Raw genomic sequence first — 13,319 nt, 5'->3', positions numbered from 1 at the left:
CGGGGACGTGGGAAAAGTCGGGTTTGAGGTGATTTATTGAGTGATTAATGATGCCAAAGCTGTCAGGTAGTGGAGTTAAAGGGCAAACGTCACCACGGTGACTTCCAATCGGGAATCTTCCTCCCGGACCGGCAGCTGGGCTGCAACTCATCACACTTTTATCCTTTAATTTAAGATGTAACAGTCTCTGTAGAATCCAATAACGTTCAACCACACACCAATAAAGGTCGTCGTCCAACTTCAATCCCTCGAAAACCTCGCATCCCGGAGTATTAGATTACCGCAAATTTTCAAAACTTCTTGGCAAACTGTTTATTGAGCCTGGAAGGGCGCTGCTCCCTTATGCCACACTCACTCGTAAATATTGTCCAATTCGTGGAACCAAATTTCGTCTGCACACACACTCAAACCAGGTAATTCCGTCCGTGCAACATTCCGTGCCCAAACGCAACCACAACCGAAAGCTTCCATCACCCACAGCATCACCACCGTTGCACGTCGGAAGGTTTTTTTTTTGTGTATGCGCTGCACGTTTTTGCGTTTTGCGCGCGATCGGCTCGCGTAACATATGCGCGCGGGCTTGGGCGTACGCGGGCGGTGGAACGGAGTTCGGTGTGCAATCTACGCGCCCGAGCCATTCCCGCATTTTGGTCCACCATTTCTCGGCAGGATTGTTATTGTTGCTCTCTTCTTAGGAACAGGGAATGGCGGGCGGAAAGTAAAAAAAAAAAAACAGCCAAGAAAAACAGAAGAACCGTGCCGAACCGGAATCGATTCACTGGAAGCGGCAGACCGCGAGGAACGACGCATCAACTCGGCTGCATGCAGCATCCAGCAGTGGTGGCGGGCGGGAAGGACACTGCCGAGAGCAGGGCACGGCACACAGCAGTTGCTTAAAATTGAATTTACACCATATGGCAAACTTCTGCCCCGGTGTTGGTGGTTTGGGTGGGCCCGCGGCGGCTGGGGCGGATTAAGCGATTCGGGCGATTCTTGGCTGGCACAAAATGCTTGGGAAAGGATTCTTCCATCCCCCAGGATCCCCCCCCCCGTCAAACAACGCACGTAGCAATGGGTTTCTTCTTCTTATTCACGCGTCTGCGAAGCGCAGGATTGTTGTTGCGGGTGTTGCTGTTACATCTGTTGTCCGGTTTCTGCTGCTTTCGAACGCCGGTGTGGTTCCGGCGAAGGATAAATTGGGCAGCAAGGCGCTGGTACACAAAACATATTTTGCTCTCTCCTTGCAATGGACCCCGGTTTCGGTGCCGGGCCCAACGCCAGGGTACGCCGCGATGTGAACGACCCCATTTCGGTGGTGGAATGTGGCGTAACGGATGGAAGCGCAAGCGTTTCATTTGGAGGGAAGCCTTAAATATATTACGCATCTTTGTCTACGGAAAGCGCTTTGGCTGGACGCAAGGAGGGGCAGGTCAAGGCGACCTACATTGACGGCAAACTACCCCATTCTGTCACCTTTCACTCCGGCGGGATGTCTGATCGAAAACAAAAACGCTACAACGGAACGCCGTCTCGTGCATGATTCTCTATCGGGCGCTGTGATTGTCATATCCAATAAATCGCCTCATCATCACCGGCTCACCCCAAGAAAAAAGGAGAAAGAGGCTGAGTAGGGAGCGAGGGAGACGAAAAGGCATCAATCAAAACACTTGCCGCATTGTTTACCGTGGTGGCTGCGATCGCAAAACTACGCTCGTGTTCGAACGCCTCCATACCACGCTAGGTTTTGCTCCAAGCCCATGCCCATGCCCGCGTTTGCTGGCGCGGAAAATGCGCCAAGCTGTGCGACCCAAAGGACAGGGGGCCTTCTTCCATCTGCAGCAAGCAACGCACCAGCAAACGCAGCCCTAGCCGTGTCTAAGTCGTCCGGGCCGGTCGCTACTCGATCATCGATCTTGTCCGGACAGCAAAACTCATCCTTCAGGGGGCCCTCACGCGGGCTGAGTGGCACAGTACACGCGCGTGCACCTTTCCCACCGCGATGCGTTCGGACGTAATCGATTTTCGAGCTACACAGGCAACAGCAACGATCGCTCCAAAACCGACGCTCCAAAACGGGGAAACACAACGCATGACAACACACGAGCAGCAGCGAGGTGAAGAGTTATCTCGCAAGACCCTTACCGCGTGTACCGAAGAGGGTGAACCGGTGAAGACCTCTCGAGCAGCTATAGGGTCCAGCTGGGGTTAGCTTCTGGCAGCAGCAGCCAGCAGCAGCAACCCTTACCACTTGAACTTTTTCGAAAAAAAAAACGAGCGAGCACATAGAACGGGAATCGCGGGTTTAGTGGAGTTGCACTCGATCGCGCCTTACGGCAAGGTGAATACCGACTAATTTACCCATAATTATATATCTGTTACATTTGCTTCTCTCTTTCTCTATCGCTCTTGTTGATGGAGCGACGGATTCCCGAGGAGAACGAGAAGAAAGGATGCACTTGGACGCGTTGAATGCAGTCAAACCAAAACCTCTCGGTGTGGGTGATTGGATACTCTACCGGGTTCTTTACTGCCCATTCTTTTTTGTCGTTTTAAAGCCAAGGTGGCTGATACGTCAAGAAAGGCGCACACATCGACCCTACCGGTAAGGTTTCCTTACCACGGGCAAGCGATCACCTCCACCCCAGGGGCTTCACTGGGTGCTTCCGTTCACCTGGGAACCGGCTGAACCGGTGTGAACTGTACCCCATACGTTTGCTCGTAAACCGTCAAAACGGAAGAGCATGCTAAATTTCCTTGCACTGTGCAGGGAGAAGCAAAAATTAAACTTCCCATTTTGCCGCCACGATCGTGATATACTTTTCACATCATCACGTGCGATAAGTTATCTGTCTTGAGGGATGCGAGCGCGCGCGAGCCAGATACCTTTCGGGCATGGGGCAAGATGCGAAAGCAAAAGTGCACAAAGCACAAAGAGCAAAAAAAACGACCGCTTCACGCAAATATGCTCACTTCTCGAAAGAGAAGGTTCAAGATGATAAAAATCGCTCCACGCACACAACCGATAACCAAACTGTGCAGAAACCATGCCTGGGAAAACTGACCAAAGCCGAAGCCGAAGCGAAGACACATCCATCCCGCCATCCAAGAAGTCATAAATAAAATTGGAACAACAACTGCCCAACCGGCTTGCCGTTGAACTCTTGGCCACAACAGCGCAAGAACGTACACACACACACACGCGCAGGCAGGCAAGCCGCATCCAGTACGGTACCGAGGGTGTGGTGATCTTCTTGAAGCGATCCGAAGCCATGCGAGTGTGGTTTTACTGCGCGAGTATGTTACGCTTATCGAACTGGTGGCAAGCGATGTGTACTTCACCCTTCCGAACGCGGGTTTCGCTCCCGCTGCAACTGATTAATTTATACTACAGCTCCGTTACCGATTAGGCACTACGCTCAACAATGTTGGACGATCGCTGCGCTGCAAGTGACGTTTAGATAGTGCCCCGCGTGTGCAAGATAGAATTGATTGTGCTGCATCGTTTTTTTTGTTGTTGCTTCTTCTGTTTTCCACCTGATATGATAAGCGGAGGGAAGATGTTAGTGAAGAGCAAGAAGCATTAGTAGGTGGATTGTGTAGACACACACTCACACGACCATCATTATGCTTCTTTGCGTCAGAACACGCGTGTCAGAACAAAGGAAACACAGGCAGATGCCAGAGTTTGCGCAGCCAACAAACCGAACATCGTGTTGCTGCTCAGGGCGGCACGAAAAAGCTGGTCTGTTGTTACTCCATGAAATGTAGCGATGTTAAAAAAGTGGGCCTTTTGGAGGCTTTTTTCTCGTTGTTCGTGTATGCTCGGTACATTCAACAACCATTTATTCGCCCATTCTTCTCCTTTTGTTAGCATTAAAACTAACACGTTTTTGTGTATCGTTTTTTTTCGCCCCGTTTGAGGCGCCTACCGTTCCGTGCGCTAAATGATGTTTAAATAGGCTACCCCCGGAGGGCCTTTCTCGGAGTGAGCACAACTCGGAAGCGCTTCAGGAAGAAGCCAACAAATAATAAAAAAAAAACTCTCCCTCAAAACCTAAAGGACCTTTAGCGAAAGGCAAGGTGATGCTGTGTCAACGTGTGTAATACACACAGGAAGGGGCGAATACGAGACGCCGAATGCCCAACTGAAAAAAAGGTGAAGATTAATCACATTAGCTCACAAACAGGCAGCTTCCCGAAGTGCGAGGAGAGGGATCATTTAAACAGTGGAGGCCCGGGGGTTTTTTTTTTGGCTTATAATCGTCACTTTTCTTTAACAAAACACACACGCACAGCCCAAGGTCGATGGTGCGTCCGGTGGATTAAAACCCGCATGATGATGAGGTTTACAATGCATTTGGGAAAACGGGACGGAACGCTGGCTGGATATATAGGAGGCAAGCAGGAAGGAAGCGAAATTGTTGCTGAGTCAAGAGCTCCGCTGAAGAGGTTAACAACGCGACGGGCATGTCAAACGGGGTGGCGGCGATTGCCAAAATGCACCAGGAGTGTGCGTGTGTATGACGGTAGCAGGGGCAGCACACCATCAAGTTCAACTGGCCGCTTGGGGTCAATTGTTGGCCACTCTTTTTTTTAATTTGGTGCGTGTGTGTGAGGTTGTTTTCGGTGCAAATTTGGGCCCCTTGAAAGCTGATTTATGAATTATGGTTTATTATCCAATTTTCGAAACACTTCATAGCCAGATGAGCCAGCCAGTGTGTGTGTGTGTGTGTGTGTGATGGGTGGCACTTATGGTCATTTGGGTGGGACTTTAACACGAATCATCCGTAAATTGTTTTCGTTTTTCGTCATGTTCCTTTAAAAAAAAATGAGCATTCTTACCCCCTTGCCCGTTTGCTGGCACTTGTAAATCTAATTTGGATTTGGATGCGGCCATCCCAACCCATCTCTCCCCGTCAAGCTGCTCGGAGTGGAATTTATAGCCATCAGCGCAAAACATGCCATGTCATGCCCGTTCCAGCATTCCATAGCGCACCGTGCCGCGCGCCGGCACGTGCTGCTTTCCGACGCACGTTTGATGGGGCCGTCACTGGACCAGCAACGGTTAGCAGTGTCAGCGGGCGTCAGCGGCACACACCGGGGAAGGGTGGACGGCCACTTCCACAGCCGTCAACCAGGACCGATTAATGCCCGCCCTGCTTTGAGAGCCTTTTGCGTGTTGTGCAGCGCAGAGCAGCCGCTCCGATACGATTATCGATGGAGGTTTGGTGGTTGGAGGACGATCGTCATCATTCGAAGGAAGAAAAAAACACCAACGCAGGTACATAAGCCTTGCCAAGCGAAGGTGTCGATGTATGATTGGCTATTGACTTATTGTGTGTGTTGCTGCGTTGAGATCATTTGCGCGTGAGCTCTCTCTCTATGAACAGGCATTTAGAGTGCGATGCGTCACCAATCGTTAACCTCATTTAGCCGGGGTAATCGTGCACGATCGGGGCTATTGTTGCACACACACACACACACACACATCCAACACGGAACCCTTTGGTTGGTCACAACAAAGTTGGCATCCGCCGTGCGCGCGATATCCTCTCTCCAAGCTCGCGCGGGTATCATCATCATCGCAGCAGCGCAGCACGGTGTGTTGTGATTCCGCGCGGCCGATATCATTACGCCATCTTGCACAATTATTCAAATTACGCTCGCGCGCGCGTCTTCCCTTTCCTTTCCGCAAGTAGTGTGTGTGTTGTGTGTCAATGATGGTGGTGCTGCTGCTGAAGTTCCGAAGAGCTGTCAAACAGTGAGGTGAAGCGAATGCTCCCTTCCCGGGTTGGCTGTCCATTCCCAAGCACCGTACGCCCGTGGAACCGTGCGGCGATGGGGAACGGTGTGCGAGCGGAAAAAAGTATCGAATAACCGAATCAGTTTCAGAACCACCGAATGCGACCACAGTCAACAGCACTCACCGTTTGCGCGTCCACTGTGAGCTAATTTTCCTGCCCAATCTTTACCCAGACCCTTCACCCTGCCCCCCCCCCCCCCTCCCCCCTCACGGTTGTCGAGCGATCCGGAACGGAAATACGTAAACGAAACGAGGAACGCACACGTTTCCATCGGTCACTTTTCCCAGCGCTCGACTTACTCGGCCCGGTAAGCGGATACTCTTTCCCGGTTGCGGAAGACAGACGGGCCGGGCCGAGCAGTGGTCCCTCGTACCAGGGTGGACGGTCTAGATTTCTGACCTCTGCGCCTAGAGCCCCCGGACCCAGCCGAAAGGTAGATAATTATCGACCGGCCGTTTTGTAGTGCGGTGTGTTTCGTGTCGTCCAAAAATTGCGCAAGCTGCACAACACAACCCCGGGACGAAAACAAGACATTACCATGCCCGAGAAGCAGCAGCCACACACACACAGCACAAAGGGACAAGATAAAAAGGGACGCTCTGTTCGCTGTGTTTTGCCATCAAGAGGTACAAAGACAAACGAGATGTCTTGTTGGTGCTGCTGCTGTTCGTCCTCGAAACTTAAGACACTGGATCGCACGACGCGGCACACGGGGCGATGGGATTTTTGGACCGTTTTCCCTTTCCGTGCAGGACACACTCGCGCAAAAACAGAGGACGCGTCCTGCATAATGAGTGTAGTGCAGACAATATTCGCACACAGCCGAGCGTATGGACGGAAATTTCGGCAGAATACGGCGAGCGGAACCGGGTCGATGGCATCCGCGGGTCAGGGGATGATTTGCATGGATGAGTTTATGGCTAGTCGAAGGATTTTGCCACTGCCTAGACACAATCGAGCCCATCATATTGTTGAACCTTTTTGGTTCTAGGATGGAAAGAAAATGATGAGCATTATTCAAATGACAGGATCAAGGGAGCTCTGCCCGTTTTGTCTTGGCTTTGGGTACGATTGGTACGAATTCCTTAGGTGCAGCTTGTGCGAATTTGTTACGCTACTACTCTGGGAAGATGTCTGATAAGAACTGTCCAACTGCAACTCGTAACGAGCCTAACAGGGCTCGATTGGTAACGGTTTGCGATACAATGTGCCGTAAACGATGTGGCCGTCGGGAAGGTTGGATGGATGGTTAGAAGTATCATGACGGTGTAAGATTTCGTACGATATCCAATGATTTCTAAGGCATCGGCAAGTCATTCCGGGACAGTACGGACAGCGCGTAATGGGCCAGATTTACATCCAATGCGTTATCTGTCTCATTTGTAACTGTTTGTTAAGCGTTCAGGAAGCATTTCAACGGCTTTTTACCGATTTCCGTGACTCCAGCTGGAACGGTAAGGCACCTCCCAAAGTGGTGCCTAATTTGATTAATCGTTTGCCATCACTCTTGGTCCCGGCCCGGTCCGGTGTCCACCGCGTACCTGATATACCGTGGTAAGAAAACCCATCGCCCGGTTCAGTTTTAGCATTTTTGCCTCTTAATTGCACAATTTCCCATGCAAATACCCCCGGCTGCGCTCGGGAAACGGTGGCACGACCCTTTTACCAGGTCGGATCGCAACGCAACGCGCAGTGTCCTGCACCGATTTGAAGGTGACCTCGAAGACGCGAGAAGACTGTTGTGTCTCGAGAGCGGGCATCGGGATGCGCTCGAAGGTCAAATTTATGATCACTTATTAGTTTCAGGTGTTGAGAGACAAAAGGGGTTGCAATGTAAACTGTACGGCGGCCTGAAGGTCTTGAAGAGCCCGAAACGAACGAAAAGGATACATTGGCTAATGTGGCATTAAGGGACGACTGGTACACAGAGGAGAACGAGCAAGAGAGTAACGGAATGAATCCTTTTTTCATCTCTTCTCGGTTCACCCCGAGTCCCTTTACGGGCTCAGCGATCGAGAGGTGTTTTCTGCCCGTAGGGCACAGCACATCCCTTTACGCTGGGTCGGATCGTGCTGAAAGCGGACGACCTGTGAGATGTGCCAGCGGCAAGTTTACGCTATTTATGACGCTGTTTTGTCATTTAAAAAATGGACATTTTAGTTTAATTAAGTTTTTCCATGCGTCCGCCGTCCGGGATGGAAAAGGTTGCCATGGAGCGGATTGGTAACCCTTTTTTTGGTGGTGGTTGGTAGCGTCCTTGCGTTCTCTTCTCCTCTCCTCTTGGTGTTGCGCTGCAATGTGTCTTCATCGCCTTGATTATTCCCGATGACCAGTGGTCAAAACAGTTCCGTAATGTGTGTGTGTGTCCCAAGAAGATCCAAAGACAGGGTCCTTTTTGTGCAACAATAGACCGTTTTGGAAAAACTCTCACCTGGGAAAACGGATGCGTAACAGAAGGGGTGACTCACGACCGAAGTAGCGTCTAAACAGACACGCTTGATGTTTCGTTCGCTTGCGGTCGAGAAAGTCGAAAGAGCAGCTTCTTCCGGCAAGATGCGCCGTGCTGCTGGGGTTCCGTTTGTTCGCTTATCAGCTCGGTGCGATCGCTGTCTTGCGCACTATTGTTCCATTATCTAGCTGCTCTGACGACACAATAGAATGCTTCAGCAGGCGCGACAGAAGGCGCAAACAAACAACAGACCAAGCATCTCTTCCGCAACAGGATCGAACGTCTTTTGGGATTGAAGAATGAAACACATCCGCGGAACAAACACAACGCCACGGTACACGATCTCAGCTGCCCGATAAGCGAACAACGCCGCCGCGCCCAACCTGGTGAAAGGCCTGTGTTCTTGGTGCGCCCCTCATATTCTCCTTAGCTTCACAAACAGGCACACACAGACAACGCACTCAAACTCCTTTCAGATTTTCACCTGGGCCAGGAGGAGGAACGCACTTTTTTTCGACGCTCAAAACAACATATTCCAAAAAAAACACGACCACAACAACAGCATCATAATCATCATCATCGTCTTCGTCGCCGTCGTCATCATCCACCCACCAGTGTGTGAGTGATTGTTTCTCGCGCTTTTTTTTTTGTTCTTTCAAGAAGGATGGAAAACGATCGAACCGGCCGAAGATACGACCGGCAAACGGCATTCGTTCCGCGTGTTGTGCTGCGAACGATTCCAAGCGCTCGTTGCGCGAACCGTTTTGCCGGGTTCGTCGCTTACGTTCTTCAGATGGGCGCGACACGCGGCACGGGGAAGAATGGAGAGAGAGCACGCGAGTAACAGCACGGCGTGTAAGAATGTATGTTTTGAGGCTTGTGTGTATATGCAGCGGCACTCGTGAAGGAGTGTTATTTTATGATTATGTTTTATGTTTCTTCCACACTCCTGCCGATGGCCGTGCCCGTCCCTTGTCCCACGGACGCTGCTCTCGTTCCAGATGCCGAATGCCGATCATCACCGTTCACCTTTATCCGGTGCCCGGGCCGTATACGTTCGATTGCATCGCGGCGGGCAAAATCATTCGGGACATTCAGCGGCGGCCCCCTTGGTGCGACTCGAAACCCCCCGTGCGTCCTCGCGCAAATTCAGCCTCCCGCCAATAGTTGTTAACAATATAATCATCAATTTGGCGGAGTGGAGAGTGGTTCGGTGCCGTTACGATACGATCGGCCCTGGTCGCTCCGGCGTGGTACGTGGTTGTGAATTCGCGTGAGCGCGCGCGACCGTGTGAAAATGTGCGTTTTGCGTTTTATAATCGATCGTGAGTGCGAACGCGGGCGGCTGTACCGGCTGTACTGTATGTACGTATGTATGTAAGAGTTGTTCGATAAACGGTTCATTCTTGTAACGCAACATTGAAACATCGGTTTCCCAGCATAACGATTTAGGACTTGTTCGAGCTACGATTGCCGTCCAGGAGCCCAGGAACTGTTTGCTTCTCAGATTGGAGAGGAAGGAAGACTTTCACCTTCATCCAGTCATCTGTCAAATTGTGGCCGCTGACCATCGGCCGAAACAAAAACGTCTAAACCCGTAATCTTCACACCCAAATCCCGTTGTTTTCGGTGGTGAACTGTCCTTCAGTTCCCGGGGTCCCTTTCTCTGTAGCAGCATTCTTCTTTCTCCTGCCTTTTTTTTGTTCTTCTTGTAACATCAAATCCAGGATGGTCTGGAGTGTCGCTATGACGCGATTGCATTGCGAGATGTGCAACCTTGCCCGTGGCTTTTCGCCGCAAGCTAAATTGCCGACAGTGTGCGCCGATCTGTCCATCTCGCTTGCACTCACACACATACATCCGTGACCTCGATGCCGTGATCAGTGAACCCCTTTCGGAAGAGGGGCACCAGATCCTTGCGTAAATGGTGTGCCGACGCCCTTTTCTTCCGCGCTCAAAAGCCGGAAAGGGGATTACAACATACCGGCACCAGTGGCCGTGTCATCCTTGCTGCGGCCGCTTGACCGAATCTTAATGAATTATAATTTATTCCAACGGTCAGTCCAGGAGTGACCATTTTCTTGACCAGAGTGACCTGGACAGTGGACAGTTCCGTCGTGCGCCGTTCGTTCTTGGCCGGAAAACCCAATCGACCGGACAATAGGCCGGCCAAGGATGTGCAGTGATAGAAAACCGGTTTTCCCTATTTCCTTTGCATTTCCGAAGGGATGTTGCATGTGTGTGTTTTGGCAATCGTTCTCACAGTGGCTCACCCTTTCAGCGGCCGGTCACTGTTTTCTCAGCGGATTAATGCGGGCACAGAAGAAACGGTCCTTCCTTTTCGGTGTTCCGATCGAAATTCGGACACTGGCCAGTCATTATTGTGATTATTTTTCGTAATATTTTTCCCTTAGGATGCCTGGCCGTCGTCTGTTTTCGGTCAGACGATCGAGACACGGGGAAAGATGGGCGGGCAATAAATCATCGAGCGTAGAGGCTGCAGCTAATGGTGTCGGGGCAAAGAATAGTTCAAATATTCCATTACCCCGATACGATACGAATCGGCTGGCCGGTCAATTCTTAGCCCGTGTAGACGTCCCCAGCTCGGGGAGAAGCGTCTTTTGTTTCTAGATTCAAGACATGAAGCGAGAATAGGTGGTGTGTGTGTGTGGCACGTTAGTAAAATAGCCATGAACCCCTTGTTCCTTACACAAACTCTTTAGGGGGCAGAACCACGCGTACCGGGTACCGGTTGTGTGCTCTGCTGCTGGGTATATTTGTTTTAAGTATTAAAAATCATAACGTTTTCATAAATCATCGTCCTTTCTGTTCCGTTGTCCTTAAAAAAGGAAAAATTTCCGTTGCCACATGCAACATACCATGGCATGAATTAGACACGCATCCACTTACGGTGGAACTTCCGTTTGCTCCTTTTTGACACGCAATTGTTCGTACGTGTCACGAAACGACCAAACGGCCAAAGATCCTCGAGTTCAATCGAACCACTCGGCACGGCAAGTAGTCCGCGGGATACGTGCTTGATGAGATCTCACCTTCAGGATCTATCGATCGTTCCCATCCGATACGGTTCGCGCGGCGGGCGGCGCACCATCTTGAACTCGCGCGTAACAAGAACCCCATACAAAGTCAAGCATGTTGTAAAACATTAGACCATTCTTTGCTGCATTGAACGGTAACAATCGCATTGCAGCGGTGCGCTGATAACAGAGGGTCACACGAGAGAGCACTTTCGATGGGAACACAAGATGTCAATTACAGCAACAAAAAAATCTCACCCGAGTAGGTCGGAGCCAAACATTTCCCAAGAAGTCGCCACATTTCGACACATGCGGCGAACAATCGTAGCGCTCCAGGGGAGGCTCCTTTTTATTGTGCCCTGCCACGGCATGACGCCCGTACCACGGCCCTCGTGAGGTGTTCACGTGGAAACGATATTATTGTTGCCGCCTTTGCCGTAAATTCAACCATCGGCTATAGGCAACCATGGGCACGGGAGAACAGTCTTGAGAAAAACAGTAATTACTTAACGATACTTGCAAAATCTCCCCCGGGCACACACATAATGTATGCCCGCGGCCAATAACGGAAAGGGTTAAAGCTGAAGGAATTCGGAACTCCTGCGTGGCGCGCGAGTTTGTGAGCCTTAGAAAAGCACAACAATGTGCTTCGCTGCAGCACCATAATGGCTTGTTTTTTTTTGGGGAGTTTCCGCCGGCAAAAGACTAATTGAATGAATTCCCAACACATTCCCATTCGTTGGCAGATGGAATTCTGCCCAGGAACGGGGAAAAAAGGGAAACGCTGATACCACGCGCACACCGGCATGACGCGGCGAAGGCGTGCGATGGTACGGAACTTTAGAACGGCCGAGCGCTGGTGACAACACCTCCGCTTCACCTACACGGCCCTACACGTTTGACATCGTTTGTCACTTGACGCGGTGTGAATGTGGTGACGGCTTTCTGGGTCGCACAAACCATGGCTTCCCCGCTTTTTTTTTGCGAACAGCAAGCTGTGCAAAGTGTGTGCAATGCCATCGAATCTAATTATCGAACAGTACTGTAGCCCATGCAACAAGCCCACTACAGAACACCCATGTGGAAATAGGAATGTTTTGCAGACGGCAACGATTATGTCACAGCTGTGTAAGGATGAGGCAGAAAAACAAAGTCTGCTGATGACTTACCTTCACGTCGCATTCCCATTTTGAGGCACTTTCGTAGTCGACAGAACTGACACTGATTTCGGTGGTGCTGATCGATGGGGCAATTCCGATTGCCCCGGCAGGAGTAGGTGAGATTCCGCCGTACCGAGCGCTTGAAGAATGATTTGCAGCCTGTAAAAGAGAGAAACAAAAAACAAAAGGAGTTAGCACTGCGAAGAAGTGATGCGTCCTGCAAACGAGAGCAAGTGGAAGCGTCCGAACGCGGCTTTAACGACATCAATGCGTGATCTGGACGTGGCCGCAGTTCAAATGTCGATCGATTACGGGACGGTGCGCCGCGTTCGCTCTGAAATGGGCGGCCTGATCGATGGATGAAGCTATTTAGCTGGCTTTCGCCATCACACGAGAGCAGAGGTTTTCCAGGGCGGATCTTTTTTAGCGCCACCACCATCACCTCAACACCCGCCATCACCTTCTAAAGGGGAAGAGCGCTAACCCTGTAATGCAGGGCGGCGCAAGCGTTTGCCCTTTTTTCGTGGAAAGATTAATTAGTTTAACCTCCCCCGTGTCGGCGTAATTAGTCGGGACTGACCGCGGACAGGCCTTACTGCTGTGGTATCAGTGAGCGGCAATCTTTGGTGGCGGCGAAAGTTTCCCCGCCGGACGGAGCCCGATAATGACTCGATAGGATTTCAGGTGAAACCAGATGGCCCCGGTTGGGAACATTTTAATCATCCATCAAGCGTGTGGAGTGTGTGTGTGTGTGTGGATTTGGGAGGATACACGGTTTCGGTTGCGAACCACGGCGGCCACCTTTTGCGGTCTCCTGCCGTTGAGAATGGGAGCAATTTGTAGCAATTTTTCGGTTTTTTTTTCATCC

The 13,319-nt window shown here is 51.0% G+C and overlaps 1 protein-coding gene across 1 annotated transcript in view; it reads right to left on the bottom strand.

Annotated features, from left to right (window-relative positions):
• The window catches only part of LOC120948959 (nuclear receptor subfamily 2 group F member 1-B), a 74,410-nt gene that overhangs the window by 42,361 nt on the left and 18,730 nt on the right, over positions 1–13,319 (bottom strand). The window contains exon 2 of the mRNA XM_040365854.2: positions 12,461–12,610. Coding sequence (XP_040221788.1) covers positions 12,461–12,610 — 150 coding nt within the window. The remainder of the gene's footprint in view (positions 1–12,460; positions 12,611–13,319) is intronic.

This window comes from Anopheles coluzzii, chromosome 2, assembly GCF_943734685.1.
Source record: "Anopheles coluzzii chromosome 2, AcolN3, whole genome shotgun sequence".
NCBI classification, from domain to species: domain Eukaryota; kingdom Metazoa; phylum Arthropoda; class Insecta; order Diptera; family Culicidae; genus Anopheles; species Anopheles coluzzii.
This window is presented reverse-complemented; position numbering and strand designations above follow the sequence as displayed.